Source organism: Silurus meridionalis, chromosome 2 (assembly GCF_014805685.1).
Source record: "Silurus meridionalis isolate SWU-2019-XX chromosome 2, ASM1480568v1, whole genome shotgun sequence".
In the NCBI taxonomy this organism is placed as follows: Eukaryota; Metazoa; Chordata; class Actinopteri; order Siluriformes; family Siluridae; genus Silurus; species Silurus meridionalis.
Window position 1 is genome coordinate 10,392,066 of NC_060885.1, and position 22,465 is coordinate 10,414,530.

General features: G+C 39.3%; 1 protein-coding gene across 7 annotated transcripts in view; it reads left to right on the forward strand.

Annotated features, from left to right (window-relative positions):
• phactr2 (phosphatase and actin regulator 2) overlaps nt 1-22,465 on the forward strand; it is a 68,028-nt gene that overhangs the window by 21,039 nt on the left and 24,524 nt on the right. The window contains exon 1 of one of the 7 annotated variants that reach the window (XM_046868780.1): nt 9,891-10,247. The exons of 4 other annotated variants lie outside the window; for them this stretch is intronic. In XM_046868780.1, coding sequence (XP_046724736.1) covers nt 10,139-10,247 — 109 coding nt within the window. In that variant the 5' untranslated portion in view covers nt 9,891-10,138. Of the gene's footprint in view, nt 1-9,890; nt 10,248-18,660; nt 19,091-22,465 lie in introns of those variants that run through there. 2 more of the 7 variants (XM_046868787.1, XM_046868809.1) reach the window with 2 other exon arrangements.

Consider the following 22,465-nt stretch of genomic DNA (forward strand, 5'->3'; position numbering starts at 1 on the left):
CTGCGGTTAACGCTGTGCCACATGCTACGTTAACACCTTCAGAGGAAAGCGGGACCTTTTCAGTCACATGAACCTATAATTAGACAGGATTGGATATTTTTGCTATGATTGACAAAAGAGTGACAGTCTATCATCCAGTTTACACAGAACAAGCTTTTTTTCAGAGAGAGCACAATTTTGCAATTTATGAGTCCTAGCCACAAATGGCTTTAGCATTGTTGAGATTTAAAATCTGCAAACCTTTATTTAAAATTTGTCAAATGTCCTCGTAATCTCCAAGAAGGTCCAAGAATATCCTAATGATGTAACCCCTTGTTAAAGAGATGTTAGCTTGGAAGTGAATGTGCAGTCGTTAAGTAATACACTTACTATATATATATATATATATATATATATATATATATATATATATATATATATATATATACAGTACAGACCAAAAGTTTGGACACACCTTCTCATTCAAAGAGTTTTCTTTATTTTCATGACTATGAAAATTGTAGATTCACACTGAAGGCATCAAAACTATGAATTAACACATGTGAAATTATATATGGAATTATATACATAACAAAAAAGTGTGAAACAACTGAAAATGTCATATTCTAGGTTCTTAAAAGTAGCCACCTTTTGCTTTGATTACTGCTTTGCACACTCTTGGCATTCTCTTGATGAGCTTCAAGAGGTAGTCACCTGAAATGGTCTTCCAACAGTCTTGAAGGAGTTCCCAGAGATGCTTAGCACTTGTTGGCCCTTTTGCCTTCACTCTGCGGTCCAGCTCACCCGTAAACCATCTCGATTGGGTTCAGGTCCGGTGACTGTGGAGGCCAGGTCATCTGGCGCAGCACCCCATCACTCTCCTTCTTGGTCAAATAGCCCTTACACAGCCTGGAGGTGTGTTTGGGGTCATTGTCCTGTTGAAAAATAAATGATGGTCCAACTAAACGCAAACCGGATGGAATATCATGCCGCTGCAAGATGCTGTGGTAGCCATGCTGGTTCAGTATGCCTTCAATTTTGAATAAATCCCCAACAGTGTCACCAGCAAAGCACCCCCACACCATCACACCTCCTCCTCCATGCTTCACGGTGGGAACCAGGCATGTAGAGTCCATCCGTTCACCTTTTCTGCGTCGCACAAAGACACGGTGGAACCAAAGATCTCAAATTTGGACTCATCAGACCAACGCACAGATTTCCACTGGTCTAATGTCCATTCCTTGTGTTCTTTAGCCCAAACAAGTCTCTTCTGCTTGTTGCCTTTCTTTAGCAGTGGTTTTCTAGCAGATATTCTACCATGAAGGCCTGATTCACACAGTCTCCTCTTAACAGTTGTTGTAGAGATGTGTCTGCTGCTAGAACTCTGTGTGCCATTGACCTGGTCTCTAATCTGAACTGCTGTTAACCTGCGATTTCTGAGGCTGGTGACCACAGCAGAGGTGACTCTTGGTCTTCCTTTCCTGGGGCGGTCCGCATGTGAGCCAGTTTCTTTGTAGCGCTTGATGGTTTTTGTGACTGCACTTGGGGACACTTTCAAAGTTTTCCCAATTTTTCGGACTGACTGACCTTCATTTCTTAAAGTAATGATGGCCACTCGTTTTTCTGTACTTAGCTGCTTTTTTCTTGCCATAATACAAATTCTAACAGTCTATTCAGTAGGACTATCAGCTGTGTATCCACCTGACTTCTGCACAACACAACTGATGGTCCCAACCCCATTTATAAGGCAAGAAATCACACTTATTAAACCTGACAGGGCACACCTGTGAAGTGAAAACCATTTCAGGTGACTACCTCTTGAAGCTCATCAAGAGAATGCCAAGAGTGTGCAAAGCAGTAATCAAAGCAAAAGGTGGCTACTTTGAAGAACCTACAATATGACATATTTTCAGTTGTTTCACACTTTTTTGTTATGTATATAATTCCACATGTGTTAATTCATAGTTTTGATGCCTTCAGTGTGACTCTACAATTTTCATAGTCATGAAAATAAAGAAAACTCTTTAAATGAGAAGGTGTGTCCAAACTTTTGGTCTGTACTGTATATATATATATATATATATATATATATATATATATATATATATATATATATATATATATATATACAGGAGTGCAGAATTATTAGGCAAATGAGTATTTTGACCACATCATCCTCGTTATGCATGTTGTCTTACTCCAAGCTGTATAGGCTGGAAAGCCTACTACCAATTAAGCATATTAGGTGATGTGCATCTCTGTAATGAGAAGGGTGTGGTCTAATGACATCAACACCCTATATCAGGTGTGCATAATTATTAGGCAACTTCCTTTCCTTTGGCAAAATGGGTCAAAAGAAGGACTTGACAGGCTCAGAAAAGTCAAAAATAGTGAGATATATTGCAGAGGGATGCAGCAGTCTTAAAATAGCCAAGCTTCTGAAGCGTGATCATCGAACAATCAAGCGTTTCATTCAAAATAGTCGACAGGGTCGCAAGAAGCGTGTGGAAAAACCAAGGCGCAAAATAACTGCCCGTGAACTGAGAAAAGTCAAGCGTGCAGCTGCCAAGATGCCACTTGCCACCAGTTTGGCCATATTTCAGAGCTGCAACATCACTGAGTGCCCAAAAGCACAAGGTGTGCAATACTCAGAGACATGGCCAAGGTAAGAAAGGCAGAAAGTCGACCACCACTGAACAAGACACACAAGCTGAAACGTCAAGACTGGGCCAAGAAATATCTCAAGACTGATTTTTCTAAGGTTTTATGGACTGATGAAATGAGAGTGAGTCTTGATGGGCCAGATGGATGGGCCCGTGGCTGGATTGGTAAAGGGCAGAGAGCTCCAGTCCGACTCAGACGCCAGCAAGGTGGAGGTGGAGTACTGGTTTGGGCTGGTATCATCAAAGATGAGCTTGTGGGGCCTTTTCGGGTTGAGGATGGAGTCAAGCTGAACTCCCAGTCCTACTGCCAGTTTCTGGAAGACACCTTCTTCAAGCAGTGGTACAGGAAGAAGTCTGCATCCTTCAAGAAAACATGATTTTCATGCAGGACAATGCTCCATCACACACGCCCAAGTACTCCACAGCGTGGCTGGCAAGAAAGGGTATAAAGAAGAAAATCTAATGATATGGCCTCCTTGTTCACCTGATCTGAACCCCATTGAGAACCTGTGGTCCATCATCAAATCAGAATCAGAATCAGAATCAGAATCAGGTTTATTGGCCAAGTGTGTTGACACACACAAGGAATTTGGTTCCAGCTGTTTGTTACTCTCAAAAGTACAGACATAAATAAAAACCTATACATGACAAGACAGACACAACAAGACAAAAACAGACTATACAAGACAATACAGACAATATGAGACAGTATAGACAGTGTGGGTAATAAATAGGGATACAGACCAGTAATGTACATAAAGTGTGGGAGTGCATGGTAGTGCAAATGACAGTATTGTGTGCCAGTATGATGAGAGAGGTTACTATAAAACTTTGTACAGTATATAGAAGCAATAGTGTGTGTAACATATACAGATAATGTGATGAGTGACAGTTTTGTGTGGTACTCATAGATATGAGCATGGAATTTAATTATGGTCAGTTGTTAGTGAGGGTGATTGCTTGGGGAAAGAAACTGTTCCTGTGTCTGGCAGTCTTAGTGAACAAAGTTCTGTAGCGCCTGCCAGAAGGGAGGAGCTGAAAGATGTTGTGTCCAGGGTGTGAAGGGTCATTAATGATTTTTCCTGCCCGGTTTCTGGTTCTTGTATGGTACAAGTCCTGGAGGGTGGGCAGGGGGCACCAATGATTTTTCAGCTGTTTTAACAGTTTTCTGCAGTCTGTTTCTGTCCTGTTTTGTTGCTGCTCCAAACCAGATGGTGATTGATGAGCACAGGACAGATTCAATGACTGCAGTGTAGAACTGTATCAACAGCTCCTGTGGCAGACTGTACTTCCTTAATTGCCTTAGAAAGTACATCCTCTGCTGGGCCTTTTTCAGAATTGAGTTTATGTTTGATTCCCATTTCAGGTCTTGGGAAATGGTAGTGCCCAGAAACTTGAAGTTCTCCACAGGTGACACAGGAATGTTGGATATTGTGAGGGGGAGTAGTGTTGAAGGATGTTTCCTAAAGTCCACTATCATCTCCACAGTTTTGAGTGTGTTTAGCTCAAGGTTGTTCTGACTGCACCATAGCACCAGCTGCTTCACCTCCTGCTTATATGCAGACTCGTCACCATCTTGGATTAGTCCAATGAGCGTGGTGTCATCTGCAAATTTCAGGAGTTTGACAGATGGGTCACTTGATATGCAGTCATTCGTATAAAGGGAGAATAGCAGTGGGGAAAGGACACACCCCTGAGGAGCACCAGTGCTGACTGTCTGAATACTGGAGGTAACACCTCCCAGTCTCACCTGTTGTTTCCTGCCTGTCAGGAAGCTGGTGATCCATTGACAGATGGCAGGGGGTATAGTAAGGTTTAGGAGTTTGAGTGGAGGATTCCCGGAATTATTGTATTGAAAGCCGAACTAAAGTCAACAAACAAAATCCGGGCATATGTTCCTGGGCAGTCAAGGTGTTGCAGAATGTAGTTTAGCCCCATGTTGACTGCGTCATCCACCGATCTGTTTGCTCGGTATGCAAACTGTAGGGGATCCAGCAGCTGTTCTGTCACCTTCTTTAGATGGGCCAATACCAGCTTTTCAAAGGTCTTCATGACGACAGATGTCAGAGCGACAGGCCTGTAGTCATTCAGTCCAGTAATGGAGGGTTTCTTGGGGACTGGGATGATTGTGGAGAGTTTAAAGCAGGAGGGGACCTCACACAACTCCAGTGATCTGTTGAAGATAGAGGTGAAAATAGGAGCCAGTTGGTCAGCACATGCTTTGAGACAGGAGGGGGAGACACCGTCTGGGCCGGGAGCCTTTCTTGTCTTCTGTCTCTGAAAGAGCCGATACACATCCTTTTCACAAATCGTGAGCGCAACTTGAGTGCTGGAAGGAGTTGTAAGAGAGAAATCCAGAGGTGTGATGGGGGCAGACATTGGGCTGGGTTGGATGAGAGGTGTGAAGATATTGTCCTCAAACCTGCAGTAGAAGGTGTTAAGGTCGTCAGCCAGGTCTTTGTTTGCTTCAGTGGGGAGGGGTGGTCTCCTGTAGTTTGTGATATTTTGCAGGCCTTTCCACACTGATGCAGGGTCGTTAGCTGAAAACCTGCTTTTCAGCTTTTCAGAGTAGCTTCTTTTGGCTATTCTGATCTCCTTTGTCAGTTGGTTCCTGGCCTGCTTGTACAGAGCTTTGTCCTCCCCTCTGTAGGCATCTTCCTTGGCATGTCGAAGTTTTTTCAGTTTGGCTGTGAACCATGGCTTGTTGTTACTGAACTTGCAGAAGGTTTTGGTTGGCACACATGTCTTCACAAAAACTGATGTAGGATGTCACAGTGTCAGTCAGCTCATCCAGGCTGTCAGTTCCAGCCTCAAAGACACTCCAATCAGTGCACTCAAAGCAGTCTTGTAGTTCCTGCTTTGCCTCACTGGTCCATCTCTTCACTGTTTTGACTACAGGCTTAACAGATTTTAGTTTCTGCCTGTATGTTGGAATAAGATGAACCAAGCAGTGATCAGAGTTCCCTAAAGCTGCCCGGGTACAGAGCGATACGAGTCCTTAAGAACGGTGTAGCAATGATCCAGTGTGTTTTTCCCTCTTGTCGGACAGTTAATGTGTTGCCTGTATTTTGGAAGTTCTACTGTTAGTTTTGCTCTGTTAAAGTCTCCAAGGATAATAAAAAGAGAATCCGGATGTTTTTGCTCCAAGCCGGATATTTGGTTTGCCAGGTTTTGCAGTGCATCATTCACGTTGGCCTGAGGTGGGATGTAAACTCCGGTCAGAATGAATGAGGAAAATTCCCGCGGTGAGTAAAACGGTTTACAGTTTATTACCAGTGATTCCAAGTTTGGGCTGCAGTATTTATCCAGCACTGTGACATCTGTACACCAACGTTCGTTAATGTAGAAGCAGATTCCGCCGCCTTTCGTTTTGCCCGATAGCTCCTTTACGCGATCCGCTCGGTGTAAGTGAAAGCCGAGAGAAGTAATCCGCTGTCCGGGATTGAGCGACTGAGCCAAGTTTCAGTAAAACAGAGAGCAGCGGAGCATGCAAAATCTTTGTTTGTTCCGTTAAGAAGAGTTAGTTCGTCCATTTTGTTCGGCAGTGAGCGGAGGTTCGCCAGGTGAATCGACGGGAGCGCAGTTCTAAATCCCCTCTGTCGCAGCTTCACTAGCGCGCCGGCGCGCTTCCCCCGCCGGTGTCTCCTCCATGTGCCATAGAGAGTGGCTGCAGCTCCAACTAAGATCTCCAAATAACTTTCTGGGTTTGTAAAAATTGTTGAAAAAGTGTCTGGAGTGAACTCCCCGATGTTAAGCAATTCTTCTTTAGTGTAAGTTATTAGGGTAGGGTAACTAAACACACAGACAGTAAACAAAAAGAAAGAGAGTACTAGAGAGAGTCGTGCCGAGGCTGCCATCCGCGGCGCCATCTTGACGAATGTGCGATTTACAAGGAGGGAAAACAGTACACCTCTCTGAACAGTGTCTGGGAGGCTGTGGTTGCTGCTGCACGCAATGTTGATGGTGAACAGATCAAAACACTGACAGAATCCATGGATGGCAGGCTTTTGAGTGTCCTTGCAAAGAAAGGTGGCTATATTGGTCACTGATTTGTTTTTGTTTGGTTTTTGAATGTCAGAAATGTATATTTGTGAATGTTGAGATGTTATATTGGTTTCACTGGTAAAATAAATAATTGAAATGGGTATGAATTTGTTTTTGTTGTTGCCTAATAATTATGCACAGTAATAGTCACCTGCACACACAGATATCCCCTAAAATAGCTAAAACTAAAAACTACTTCCAAAAATATTCAGCTTTGATATTAATGAGTTTTTTGTGTTCATTGAGAACATGGTTGTTGTTCAAATTAAATCCTCAAATAAAATTAATCCTCAAAAATACAACTTGCCTAATAATTCTGCACTCCCTGTATATAAGTGTTAAGTAAAGAGGAAGATTTTAAGGCTTTATTTTGAAGGCAGACAGTGACTCAGCTCTCTGGACCGACAGGTGAAGCTCATTCCTTGAAGCTCGTTGACAGTACTGAGAATAGTTTTGCGGGATGATGGTGAATGACTTGGTGTGTCAGTGGAATTTTGCACAGTGCGAGTTTTAATTACTAATTACAATTATTGCGGTAGGTGGAGGCTGGTCCCTTTTTCAGAGTTTGACAAATGATGTGGCTACCATAATGTGAACGCGGTGTTGTGAGACAACTTCATAACTTCATTAGCCTGAACAGATTGAAAGAGGCATGGAGTCCCCTGTGGGAAGGAACAACCAGATCCTGCTGATTCTCTAAATGAGAACCTGCATCACTGAGTCAGATTAACAGCATGAGTAGACAATGAGAGCTGGTTGTCCTGAACCACACAAAAACTTCACGCATTGTCAGTGTGATCACAGCATTTCCTGGGAGATGACAAAATCTCAATGTGGGGGATGCATCTTCAGGTGTGTACACCAGTAAGTGATAAATTGACATCTATAATGAGATGGCTACCAGACAAACAGAGATCTGAGCTAAAAGACTGTCTATAAGGGAAAAAGAAAAAAAGAGTTGTGTGTTATGGGCCTAATTGTGAAATAAGAAGATTGGAGGCTATTACTTTAATAAGTGAGTGGGAAAAAGAAGGGGAAATATAGGCAGGCTAAGCCTTGAGGGACTTTGTGAAGTATTATATTGTGCATTATGTACAACTTTGAGATATTTTTTTTTTGTTAAATATTTCTTCATAACTTTTTAAAAGTCTGATTGTGTGATATGACAGCTGAGATATGGTAAAATATGTCTGTAAAATGGCTGTAAAGAATAATGCATATTCTTGTTACTTGAAGAACTGTTTCCAAAGAATTACTGTGTAGTGTCTTATGTGAAATGTACAGTAATGGGGGTTACTGGTTAAGCCCGATGATTTAGAAAATAAAAGGTTCAAGCTTCAAACCTTAAGACTACTATACATCTATTAACTGTATGTTGGGAGTTTTGAATGAAATCATCTGAAAAAATAAAAAGGAAATCAAACTAGATTGCCAGGGTTGTGGTGAATAAGGAGCCTTTCCAGGGACACTAGATGTGAGGATGGAATACACTCTGGATGAGGGAGTCAGTTCCTCTCTCTATCTCATGTACACTTGTGTGCAATTGGGAGGGAACCTAAAGAACACAGTGAAAATTCATGTAGACACAATCTGAAAATAAAAAACTTAACCGTAACCTCAGTTAAGAAATTTGTTTTTTAGAAATTACTTTCACTATACTCCGGAATGAACAGCAGACCGTTACAGTGCAACCACATGTACACACAGTTTTGCAATTGCCAATTTACTTTCTGGCATGTTTTTAAAGGCAGGAAACCTGAAAACCCAAATTAAAACCACAATGAGACTGATCATGCAAACCTCCACACATATCCAACTGGGGATTCTGTAGCTGTGAGGCGGCAGTGCTATAACCCGTATCTGCCTAAAAACTGCCTATATTCCCGACCAGAAAAAATATTTTAAAAGGTATCTTTAATATTCAAGCTCTATGAAATAATCATACAGTATTTCAATTCTCTACTCATGGATTAACTGACTTTTAAAGAGGATGTGTCATGTTATGTTGTGATTCTTTTATTGTCACTGTGCAGAATGTTTGATCATCCCTTTTCTCTGTCTGTTGTGGGAAATCTCCTGCAAGTTATTGGCATCATTAGCCTCTGTTTCCCCACACTCTGAAACCTAATGCCCTTCACTCTCCCTGTGATGTGCTATTATTAAATGTCCCAGATTGTCAAATTGCACCATCCTGGTTGGGAAAAAAAGAAAATCACTTACAGGGAAGGATAGCAGGATGTCAAATATTGATTAATGAAACCTGACATACCTTGTTGTGCCATAGTTTTGGGATAAGAAGCCCACTAGCAGGAAGAGCCATGCTAATAGTATAAGGTGGTTTAAAAACTGCACAGAAAATACTAAAATGTATATTTATGGGTGAGATTCATGCTCTCATTCCATGTTATTTTTTGTACATACTATAATGACTATAAGGTCCGCTTTTTCACCAAATATTGTTAATTGCAAAAAAATTATACTGCTATATAAAATTCAGGAACATTAGTACTCTTCCTTCAATCCTTAATCGTAAGTCCCTACAGTAACAAAAATGGCATTCATACAAACAGCATTTTCAAAATACAGTAATCCCCCGCTTTACCTCTGTTCGAATCTCGCACCCCCGGTTTATCGCGGAATTGCATTTGCCACATAACTCATTTGTTTGGCTGATTTTCCCGCTCTCTCGCGGATAGCACGATAGACCAAAAAAACGCATAGGGAATAGTTTTATGTTAAAATAATTAAATGTATTAATAAATATATCATTATAAATTATAAAATAAAGCAAAATATTAATACAGTACAGTACTGCATACATAAAATAGCATTTTGACATACCATGACTAGGCTGGTGTCCTCATGATTGTGTTTACAAATTGTTTTGGCCTCCCAATCTTCTATTCTTGTGTCCAGTGGTTAGACTTTTTCACCAATTGGGGAGAAAAAAAAATATTTTCCAACACTTGAGAACTTTACCTCAGGACTTGCGGTTAATAAATAAATCATTTGGGGAGAGGAAAGAACTAAAGAGCACCACTTAAACAATAATTACCAGATATTTTGTGCTGAGATTGCCAGTTAATAATTGATGAACTCTACTACCCCGACCCACATCGATGCAGCGGCTGTATTTATATGCAACGGGCTACCTCCCAACAAGCACTTTGAGTAGATTGCTGGTGCACTTCACAGACGTCAGTGGTCATCATTTCGATTGGAGCTGTCTCCTGAATGCGTTGGTGGCTGCTGTGAACAGTGTTTCCAGCACACTAATGTTACTATCAAGCACTCTCCATCTGCAGTGAGAGCACCAGAGCGAGGGCCGGCCCTCATTATGGGAAGTAGCTGATCTAGGAGAGTTAGCATTTAGTGGGGTTGCATTTGTGTTGATGCGAGGCTACGGTGGAGTGGAAAGGTATAAAGGTATTTGCTTCCAAGCAAATGGATAGATGGTTTCCTACTCACTCTGTCAAGATTTCTGTCTCCTGGGATATTTGATTCCACAGAATTTTGGATTAAAGTGTTTGATCAGCTGCACTCAGATGGAGGAAGAACATGGTATGTGGATAAACTAGGCATGCAGTACATTTCATTTTATGTAAGATTGATTAAAACAAATAAAATACTGGACCCAGATTGTTTAGGTGTTTAGTTTTGCCTTTAGAAACTGTATTTATTATTCCAAAAGCAGGAATAAATGCATTGATGTTTAAACTGGGAGTGAATTGAGAGGTTATCCCACAGACTTGTGTGGTGTATAGTCAGCTTCAGAATTATTGCCATGCTCTGTAAAAAAATGGGTAGAATAGTATTATTATAAAATGTCTTAGAGGTTAATGTACTTTATCTCACCCTGAAAATATAAGAGAAGTTGAACCAATAATTGAAGTCATCTTATTCTAAGGAAAAAAAGACCTTATCAATATTTAGTACTCTTCCTTTGCTTATATGCAGTCTGCAGTCTTACTGCTTTAATGCTTGATGAGAATACAAAACTAGGAATCGTTGGATTGTGATGTTTGGTTGTTAATGGTATCAGCAACTTAAAAAAGAAGCGAATGGAACGGGACAAAATAATTCTGAAGATAAATATATAAAACAAAGTGTTGTATTTGCCTAGCGACAGTACAAAATATTTGTGTCATGGTTGTACAGTGTTGGTTTTGCAGCTTGCAGGTTATTAATAAAAACCCTTTAATGAGATCACATAACAGTCTTCATCCAGCGGAGATGGAATAGGTGGGTGTCGGTTTTTAGAAAATGAATTGTCATAGAGATTTGTTTTATGTTTTATTCAACAAATGGCATCCCACTGCATGTTACACCTCAAATGAAACTACCATTTGTCCTATTTATTTAGCAGAGCATCCTCAGGAACTACTAATACAATTCAGGTGTGCTTAGGCAGTGAAATCTCTACTCTACCTCAGGACTGTATCTGACTCCTGGTTTAAGGGCAGGAAAAAGTAAACAGATTTCCAACAGGTGGCAGTGTTTTCCAAAAGGGCACTTGAAAGTCGTAGGAAATGCGTTGCAATTTGGTGACTCACTAAAACACCCACTATAAGCGATCTCTAACGAGAAAACATTACAGGACACTATGAGTCAGCATGCGAGCAGAGTTTGTGCTGCTTTCCAACGCATACTTCAGCAACCTGATTATTGATTCTGAAGACATTTTCCTAGAAACCATCCACCGTATATACAAAGAAATACAACAATCTTAGACAAGCGGGTATATTTCAAATATATATTTATGGATATAGGGTTGTGCATGCAGGTCTTAGGTGAGGAAATTCATGGAATTCTGTCTATTATATGATTCCACATATCTCACACATACACTCACACTCAACCCTTCTGTTGTCTGGAAAAAGGTTTCGAAGCATCTCACAACCAGAGTGTGTAACAGTTTCTTCCCACAAGCTATCAGTCAACACAAAGAGATAAGACAGACAGACAGACAGACAGACAGACAGACAGACAGACAGACAGACAGATAGATAGATAGATAGATAGATAGATAGATAGATAGATAGATAGATAGATAGAACTTTACTGTCATTGCATTGTACACAGCAATAAATGCAGGTTAGTATCTACCAGAAATGCAGATAAATTTGTAAATATATGTACAACAAATAAATGTAAGGGTTACATGCATTGGAAAATGTGCAAAAGCTGTTAAGCAAGTACAATAAGAATATATATGTATATAAGATCTATAGATGAAAACGAAAAAATTTTATATGTACAAGATGTGTATATGGCACAATATATGTTGAGAAATATGATTTATTTCAATTGACGTTATGAGATAAGTACATTGTATGTACAATGGTGCAAAACTTATACACAGTTTACATACAAACAGTATGAGAATGATTAAAAGATTGTCTAGGACAGGGGTCATCAACATGGTGCCCGCTGGCACCAGGTTGCCCGCAAGGACCACATGAGTAGCCCGCGGGCCTTTTCTAAAAATAGCTCACCATAGCGCCACTTACCAGTGAGCTGCATCAAATTTTTTTGTTGTTGCTATTCTATAGTTAAATCACACTTGCATTGGGGTGAATTTGAAAATGCCAATATTAAAATATAGATGACTAGATATAGATGAATATCATTAATTTTTAATAATGACATGTAATTAAAGGTCAATTGAGCAAATTTGTTATTTCAGAAGTGTGTATTAAACTGGTAGCCCTTCACATTAATCGGTACCCAAGAAGTAGCTCTCAGTTTCAAAAAGGTTGGGGACCCCTGATCTAGGATATGCTGTTAATTTACAATTATATACACTTCTAATTATACAGAAGTGATATAGAATTGACAGATTGGAGCGGAACTGCTTAATGATCACTGGCAGTAAGATTAGCATTAGTGAGCCGTAAGTGGGATAGCAGTGCAATGTAGAGCTTAGTAGGGTGATACACACACTCACACTCAAATGAACACCTTGCAACATCACACTTAAAAAACCTGCTAGACAGTGGCTTTGCACTTTATTCCATTCGCTCTGTGTACCGCTTGGTGTTACACTGTCATTGTTCTATTGTTGTTGTTTGCATAATTGTCATTTGCATTCATGTACTTCATTAGTATTGGTTGTCTAGTGTAATTTTTTTTGTTGTATGCACAAAAGCACTTTTGGTCTTGGAGGAACATTGTTTGGTATATGGTTGAAATGACAGTAAAAGCCATGTTCTTACATTTTTTTCTATCTACCAAACACATGTTGGTAAATTAGTTGCGCTGGATTGTTCTAATTTCCACTATTTGTTTTTGGTTGTGTGTATTCATAGTGCTGTGCAAAGGACACTGGTGTAACGTGAATGTGTGTCCAGGGTGTATCCCTGCTTCACACCCAGTGTTCCCAATTACACCCAAGCCTGTATAAAGTGGTTCCTTAAGATGAATGAAAAGATCTACACTCTTAGAATAGTTTCAGTGCTCACAGGTTACAGTGCTTCCACAAGGACTCTATTAGGGTCCCACTCTGAAACAAATCTCCTGTAGCGTCCTACATAGCTGTAATCTGTTTTTTTCGTACCTATGTACGGGAAATAATACTCAGATCAACTTAGATCAACATATGTTATTGATCCTGAAGAGCAAAGATTTGCCCAAATCTTAAAAACTGGATCTCAAATATCTTATGATTTAGGGTTCACACAGGGGTGCAAAGTGCACCTTTGCTGTATGCAAGATCACAGTTAGCTCCCCCTCCCAATAAAAGAGGGAAATATACAGTACAAGAATAAATACACTGTATGCAATGGCGCCCCCCCATGCACCGCATAAGCTGCATCCCCCATTTTTTTTTTCGTCTGGGTTAACACAGCCTCATACAGACAAAGTATGCACTCCTTATATCTGTATAACCATTATATAATTACTTGTCAAGGAAGAGATGCTAGAAATAACTTTCTGTCTAGTGTAATTATTTATACAGATAGTTATAGACATATCAGGTATCTCAGGGAGTGGATCAGTTTTCCTTGTGTACCGCTGTGTGGTTTATGTGTGCGTGTGTGTGTTTTATCTTTAAGAGACAAAAGGTGCCCTGCCAAATCTTTTGAGAGTGTATGTTGATCAGAAGCAGGCAGAGCATGCTATCAGCCTGACTGAAAGTTATGGCCATCCTCTGGCCATCGAGGGCAACCACCAGGAAAATTCTAATCAAGTATGACAATTATAATAATGGTTCAGCACAGTCAAAGTATAATAATGATTGAATGATTGATTTCTAATTGAAGTTGACCCAAATCTCAAATTCTCTTTGTTTTTTTCACTGCTACTAAAAATGAATAATTTTTTTCCCCTCTTAACCCTGACTGGTGTTTGTTTCCAAGCCCTTTGATGTGAGGTGATACAAATGCATCCTTTAGCCTATAAATATGGCTACTGCTCCCAAATGGTGTCGTGCACTGAGTCACGGATTTCATCCTCGTTCGTAGGATCGGTATAGTTCTCAGGAAGAGGGGAAGGGGTGGGGAGCTGCAGCTGGATGAAAACTTCGGCTTAGAGAACAATGCTTTCCATCTCTAGAGCAGGCTCCTTTCCGTAAGACTTCCTGTCCGGATCCCTCCCACACAACTTCGTCGCTAAGCCAGAGACAAACTGGAAGGGGAGGGGGGTGGTGGATGAGGGGGCACTTGGCCTGTTTTTCAGGACGTCAAGGATAAACTAAATACTACTGCTGAAGTAGCTCCAGCATTAAACACTTGATCACAGTAAGGCTAGGCCAGGTTCTGATGGAGGATACATAAAGGCAAATGTTAATCTTACTAATCACAATTGAAGCAGATATTTCGCTGAAATCGTTAATTGTACTTTAATGCTAAAATATTGCACTAGAAAGCGTTATTTTGAACGGTACAAAGCACAAATGAAAGGCTTTAGACAATATGTGTAAATGTATTCTTTTTTTTTTTCTAAAATCTTAGTCTACACAGCTCAGCCTACTTGTTTCTCAGTTACATTTCTTTCTTGTTATTTGCTTTAAAAGATTTTAATACCAAAATTCTAGATCTAAAAGATTCTTTCAAGCCGAAGGACCTGCAAAAAAAGCACGCTTGTGGTAAATTCTGAGTGAAATAATATCAATATCAATCAGTACATTTCCTTTTGGAAATTGATTCTCTTGTACAAACATTGATGCCAAACGTTCGCTTTAAAGACACAGCGAAATGGAAATCATAATGCGTTTTACGTCCGTAACCTAATGCATTATTGAGTGAAACAGGATATTCAGGCAGAAATCATTGACCATTTGATTGGATTGCGCAAAGTGGGCGTGTCCAAACAAACATGGAGTCCGAAGTCTATAATTATAGTCATAGAGTCATAGATTTCTCTTGCTAGATAATACCATTTTTCTTCTTGAGTAAAGTCATGAGACATCTAGAAGCAAGCTAATTATGCATTTAAAGATATGTTTACCCAAAAAATGTAATTATCATTTGTCATTTATTATGATGAATCAGGCACAAAATCAGCAACGACCTGAACTAACAGCATAAGGATCACATTGGGTTTAAGTAGTAATTATAGTCATTGTGGTGGAACTGAAAAAGAAATGAAAATAACTATGCAGAATCAGAATGGATTCTCTTGTATGTCTTTTTACTGTTTCTCAATGTTGCCAGGTTCACAGTGTTGGAGAACTGGGCTACTTCTGCTGCCAGCGGTTAACCAGGGGTTGGGCACTGCTTGGGTTTATTAGCTACAAAACATTTTACTGAATAAACCATAAATATTTGCCCCTTTTAGAATTGAGTAAAGGGTTTTAAAAGTATTCTCCAGCAAGACAACAATCCAAAAGTCAGGAAACGAAGGATGTTTTGAACCTCATGGTTCCCAGATGTTATATGAAGGCAGTTAGTATATCCAGTTACCAGATTGGATGCAGTTATAAAGCCAAACAGTGGCTGTATGAGTTATCAAACATATTTGCTAACACTTGAAAGGGACCAAATTTTAAGGTGGAATCATTTTGACTTCTTGACATTGAGGTCTTCATTAAAGAAAAATTCCAATATGAATGGCTTTTAAACTTTTGAATTAACAAATGCTCCTCAATGGTGCCCAAGATTTATTTTCTAACTAAATTATTTTTAGATTTTTAATTTACATCTCTTTGGTGTCAGTCATGTTAACCTATTTTCCCCACTTGTCACTGTTTTGTACATTACACACACCATTCAAGCATGTAATAGTGGCACCAGGGGTAATTGGGCCTTGCTTCATGTCTTCTAAAAAAAACCAATGCAGCAGCATTTTAGTCCTTTTGGATGAATCCCAAAACTCCAACTGATTCTTCAGCATGTGAAACATAACAGTAAGTACAAATTCTTATCAAACTAATTAAACAATCAAACTAATACAATTATCATAATACAATGATCATACTATTACTATAAATGATAAACCACAAAACCACAAATATAAAATGTATCTTTTGATCAATTAAATAAACAACGGGTGCAAATAAAACTCTTCCATGGAAGTCAGTGAATACCTTGCTTAAAAAAATTATTGTAACTCAGTTTAGTTGTGGTATATAGCTGCATTGCAAGACAATATATATATATATCCTAATTCCTAATTTCTTATTAGTTGTATGTTTGTCACACATTAATGTTTCAGATCATCAAACTAATTTAAATATTATTATTTTTATCTTTTTTCTTTTTTATCTTTTTATCTATTTATTGTGTTTTATTTTGGTTTAGGAATGATTGTGTTTTTATGTGTGGGCAGCTGGCCACTTAAAATTTCCTTCGGGATCATTAAAGTTTATCTATCTATCTATCTATCTATCTATCTATCTATCTATCTATCTATCTATCTATCTATCTATCTATCTATCTATTAAAAGATAACACAAGTAAACACAACATGTAGTTTTTAAATAAAGGTTTTTATTATTGAGGGGCAAACAAAATCCAAAACTACATTCCCCTTTGTGAAAAAGTGTTTGCCCCCCTGTTAAAACTGTGGTTTATCACACCTGAGTTAAATTTCTCATGCCACACCCAGGCCTGATTACTGCCACACCTTTTCACAATCAAGAAATCTCCTAAATTGGACCTGCTGGACAAAGTGAAGTGGACCAAAAGATCCTCAAAATCTAGACATCATGCTGAGATCCAAAGAGATTCAGAAACAAATGAGAAAGAAAGTAATCAGTCTGGAAAAGGTTATAAAGCCATTTCTAAAGCTTTGGGACTCCAGCGAACCACAGTGAGAGCCATTATTCACAAATGGCAAACACATGGAACAGTGGAGAACCTTCCCAGGAGTAACCAGCCGACCAAAATGTACCCCAAGAGCACTGCGACGACTCATCCAAGAGGTAACAAAAGACCCTACGACAACATCCAAAGAACTGCAGGCCTCACTTGCCTCAGGTTAGGTCAGTGTTCATGACTCCACCATAAGAAAGAGACTGGGCAAAAATGGTCTGCATGGCAGAGTTCCAAAATGAAAACCGCTTGACAAAAAGTTGAACTTTTGGGAAGGTGTTTGTCCCATTACGTAAAAGTAACAGCACATTTCAGAACATCATACCAACAGTAAAATATGGTGGTGGTAGTGTGATGGTCTGGGGCTGTTTTGCTGCTTCAGGACCTGGAAGACTTGCTGTGATAAATGGAACCATGAATTCTGCTGAAAATCCTGAGTTAGAATGTTTGCCATCTGTTTGTGACCTCAAGCTGAAGCGAACTTGGGTTCTGCAGCAAGTCAAAATGAAAAACAAAATGAAGACTTTGGAGTGGCCTAGTCAAAGTCCTGACCTGAATCCTATTGAGATGCTGTGGCATGACCATAAAAAGGTGGTACATGCTTGAAAACCCTCTGAATTACAACAATTCTGCATAGATGAGTGGAGCAAAATTCCTCCACAGCGCTGTAACAGACTCAATGCAAGTTATCGCAAACGCTTGATTGCAGTTGTTGCTGTTAAGGGTGGTCTAACCAGTTATTATGTTTAGTGGGCAAACACTTTTTCACACAGGGCCATGTAGTTTTGGATTTAGTTTTTCCTCATTTCCCTCATAAAAACCTTCTTTTAAAAACAGCATTGTTTTTTTTGTGTTCTCTTTTACTAATATTTATTAGTAATATTATATATAATATTAAGTTTGATTATCTGAAACATTAAAGTGTGAAAAAATAAGAAATCAGGATCACATTACTGTAAATATATTAATAAACATAGTCTTTAGATTTTTTAATATTAATGTTTGAAAACATAAAAAAGGGTTCTCCTATAAAGTGCCAGTATTTGTAATTGTATACTGACCAACTCTTCCAAGAATAAAGGAAATATCGCAACAAAAGTGCAGTTGAAAAGACAGACATGAGATACACTAAATAGAAAAATGTTTGTGGATACCTGACTATAAGATTCGTATGCACTTTTTAAACATCCCATTACACATTTAGTTGATTTTTTTTTTGCTGTTATAATTACTTCCACTGTTCTGGGTGGATGTTCTACTAGATGTTGGAGTGTGCTTGTAGAGATCTTGCTCATTTAACCACAAGGGCATTAGTAAAGTCAGGTACTGATGTAGGATGAGGAGGCCTGGGGTGCCATCAGCGTTCCAGTTCATCCCAAAGATGTTCAGTAGAGAGATCAATCTCTGTAGCAGGAGATCATCCACTCCAACACATATAAAGCAAATCTTCATAGAGCTCGCTTTATGCACAGGAGCATCATCATGCTGGAACATGTTTGGGTTTCCTAAATAAAAAGAAATTTTTATTCTACAGCATCCAGACATCCTATGCAATTGTGTGCCCACATCTTTAGGGAATAACCACATCTGTCTGGAAAAGTTAGGTATCCTAATACTTTTGTCTATGAAGTGTAATGGATGAACGTGCTCCAGCATGGAAAATGTGTTTTCGACCTTCTCAATTAGGCACTGAAATCGTGCTTTGTGTTTGTTTGCTATTGGAATCGGGTGAAAGAGGAACTCGGTGGTATCGCCCGGCCCTGCTGAAGGCTGAGGGGCCTGAGAAAGGAGGAGTCAGGCCACTTCCTCTCTACGAGCTGCTGTTGGTTTGCATACAGTTCCCCTGGAGGAATGCTCGGTATTTTAGGGCAGTGAACTTGTGCTTTAATTTTTTTTTGTTTTTCTTTTTCGTGTCGTTCCTCGCGCGTGCTGTGATGAAGAGCCGCTGAACCGATACACGGAGCTGGAACAGCCGGTGACGATGAGTCGCGCGCTCAATCGTTGGAGCGGAAGTTGTTCAGGAGGAGCGCGCGGGGCTTTTTCGTAGCGGCCCGTTAACGGCGCTGGCGCGCGCGTACACACACACACACACACACACACACGCCGTCATGGGCCAAACATCAGTGTCCAGCCTGTCTCACGGAGCCACTGGTGAGTGTATGAGTGAAGTGTGTCTGTGCGCGTGCATGCATAGTTTACGCGTTCCGACTTGGAGAAAGATTTTCAAAGTCACTGACTCATTAATAGGAAAGTTTGGCTGCGTCCCAAACCGCATATTTGCGCACTATATAGTTTGAGAGTAAAACTGCACCCACCCAAGACTTATTTGTGACAGTAAGTCGTGTGACATCCTTCTGCTGCGAGCCAGCTTTTGTTTTCGGTTCTCGACTTGTGTGTTTCTCAAAGTAAACAAAGTCTGCTGAAGTCTTTCTAAAAGTTTTATACAAGTTGGTTTTTTTTTGTAACTAATTCAACTCAGCAGTGTACTGATACTTTCATTACTAATAACAACTTTGTGTGTGTGTGTATGTGTGTGTGTTTTGTCAGTGAGAGTGTGAGTGAGTCTGAGTTTAAGCATTACTGTATGATTTCTTGACATTAAAGAGAGCAAATTGCTTATATTATATGTATGGATGTGTGTGTTTATATATGTATGTATATGTTTATATATACACACATACATGCATACATACATTCGAACATACATTGATACATACATATACATTGCCTGTCAAAAGTTTAAAAACACAGCCTTCTAGGCTTTTATTTATTGTATTTTTTCATTGACACATAAATGTTTCTTTTGTTTATATAGGTCAATTAACGCCATGCATATTTTCCAACTTTGTTTTCACTGAAAAATCCTCCCTTAGCACGAATACCAGCTTTACACACTCCTGGCACCCAGACAGTTATTTTCTCCAAGCTGAACTGCTTTTCCATGGCTTTCCAAATGTGTTCTTGGTTAGAGTTGGAGATTTCTTTCTGACCTAGAGATCCAGTTTATCCAAGAGCAGTTCAATAGATTTAGGTCCAGTTACTGGGCAGGCCATCCCATGATAAATAACACTCCAGTCGACTTTTTGCTCTCTAATGCTTACAGAACTTGGATATATGCTTTGTTGTCTTGTTGTATGGTCAAGTTGGTTTTCAATTAACCTCAGTTAAGATTGATGTATGGTGATAAAGTATGGAATGGCAGCCATGTAGGTTCAGTATTCCTTTCATCTGCAATTAGTCTCCAGCCTTCGCTAATCCAAAACATCCAAAATAAAAAAAAAGTGCTAGATTTGTTACGAGGATATTGAAAAATAAATAGGTCCAAGCAAAATAGACGAATAATAAGTGTTTTTTACAAAATATGACAGTGAAACAGACGTCTGTGGATGTTTAAAAGCCACTATTTTTTACTGTATTCATGATATAAGATAGAGCTCAACAATTCTCGCTCCACAATGAAAATTTCAAAACAACTGTACAACAATCTTTTTTTGGTGAATAGTGATTAATTGTACAGTCAAAAAACAAAAATAAGGTTTCACGAATAAGCAACATTAACCCACTCATTAGTCATTTTATACTACTAATTATAGGCAGATGAAAAATAGGTTTCAAAGCTTCAGGTTTGCCGATGACTTTGAAAGTAAAGCTCGGCGATGTCGTCCTTGAATAAGTGGCGCTTTGAATTGCCAAATGCGGTAACACGAACATTCAAATAGGGTTGGACATTTACTGCACTGCCACCTCTGATTTCCCTCCTTCCTCCTCTGTTGTGCTTTTCCTGTCCGGCTTCTATATTCTCTCTCGCCTTTTGGCGGTCTGCTGCAATTCTTTACAATATATAAAACACAGTTTTGGGACCTTTTGTCAAAATAGCCAACCCTGTTTGACATCCTTGTGTTGGCATTAAACAATTATTTCGAAGATTTTTCTCTCTTTTCTTGTATAACACATTTTGTGTGCCACCTTTAAATAACAAAATGTTTAAGATATGTGAAAGATGTGAGATATATAATATTAGATTAATGTTAATACTCAAGTCAAGTTTATTTCTATAGCGCTTTTTACAACAGACATTGTCTCAAAGCAGCCGTACAGAATTTAACAGTTAAAGTGAATGGTGTGTATTTATCCCTGATGAGCAGCCATGGTGACTGTGGCAAGGAAAAACTCCCTTCGATGTTATAAGGAAGAAACCTTGAGAGAAACCATCCTCATTTGGGTGACATCAAGAGTGTGATTAAAGTTTTTAAACAATACAGAACACTGGAGAGTGAGAATTAACATGAGCACTGGAATGTAAGATTATGAGTAATGATCTTTCTACAGTCTTTTACAGTCATTTATGGTTATAAAACTAGGAGCAACTGAGCAACTCATAAAATAGCTCAACATTTGCGATCATCACAGATCCAACACCAGCTTCTCCATTCCAGAGCCTTCAAACACTCAAGGAGGTCCAATGTTAAAACTCCAATTGGCGCTGGTACGTCTCTAGATGGTTCGGGATGTTTGCGTGGTCGGCATCTACTTCTTTAAAGGTCCACAATCTTTAAAAGGTGGGCCGTGACTGGGGCTGGAGCAACCTCAGGATGCCTCGGGATGGGATAATACTCGTTCTAAACTGTTAATGTTTCTATAGTAACGGCTATTTTACAAGGGCATGTATCCTGGACAAGCTACATAACCGAAGACCAATATGATAACGTTTCCTGTGGAGATATTTATCCACATACAGTCTGTGTAGACCGTTTTCAGATTTCCACCATGAGAAGGTTGTCAGGTCAGACAACTTCTGGATTCTATTTAACATAGCTAGCCCAGAAAACAACAGTTTACAGCTTCTAAAAGGAACGTACTTGTGTTAGACATTTCACTTAGAATTATATGTAATGAATAATCAAGGCATGATATAATCATTACATGGAGGCAAAAGCCACCCAGTGTGAACCGGATTGCATTAAAATAGGGTAAAACCCACCTAACTGTGACTTATGGCACTTACACCTTGGTCATGTTCCAGCAGTGACAAATTAAAGCTGTCACAAATGTTTGATGTGTGAAATTTGACTGAAAGGATCCAAATGATGGTTTATTTTTTAGTTTTGTTTGCAGGTTATTAGATCTAGACCTCTGCCTGATATCTGTTTGTCTGTCTTCACATCTTTACATCTTCACTTCTAACCCTCATCAACAAATACTGAATCAGATAAAAAAAAAAAAAATTTGAGAAAGTCATTAGACTAAAGTGCAATGCCATTTTCTTTAGGAAAAAATGCGATTAGGCTAGATTTCATAAGTGGCGTGTTTTTTTGTTGTTGTTGGTTGGTTGGTTTTTAAGATATTAATTGGATCCAGGCGGGATTTAACCTTTTCTCAACACAAAAAGACGCTGTCCCTATCACTTAAATGGAGTAGGTCATCAAGGACAATTATAAACATTACAGTATCTTTCCAATCCTTAATGGAACAATGTGGTAAATGAATCGTTCGCCTCTCTTGTTTCCACTCAGTGTTTATTTATTA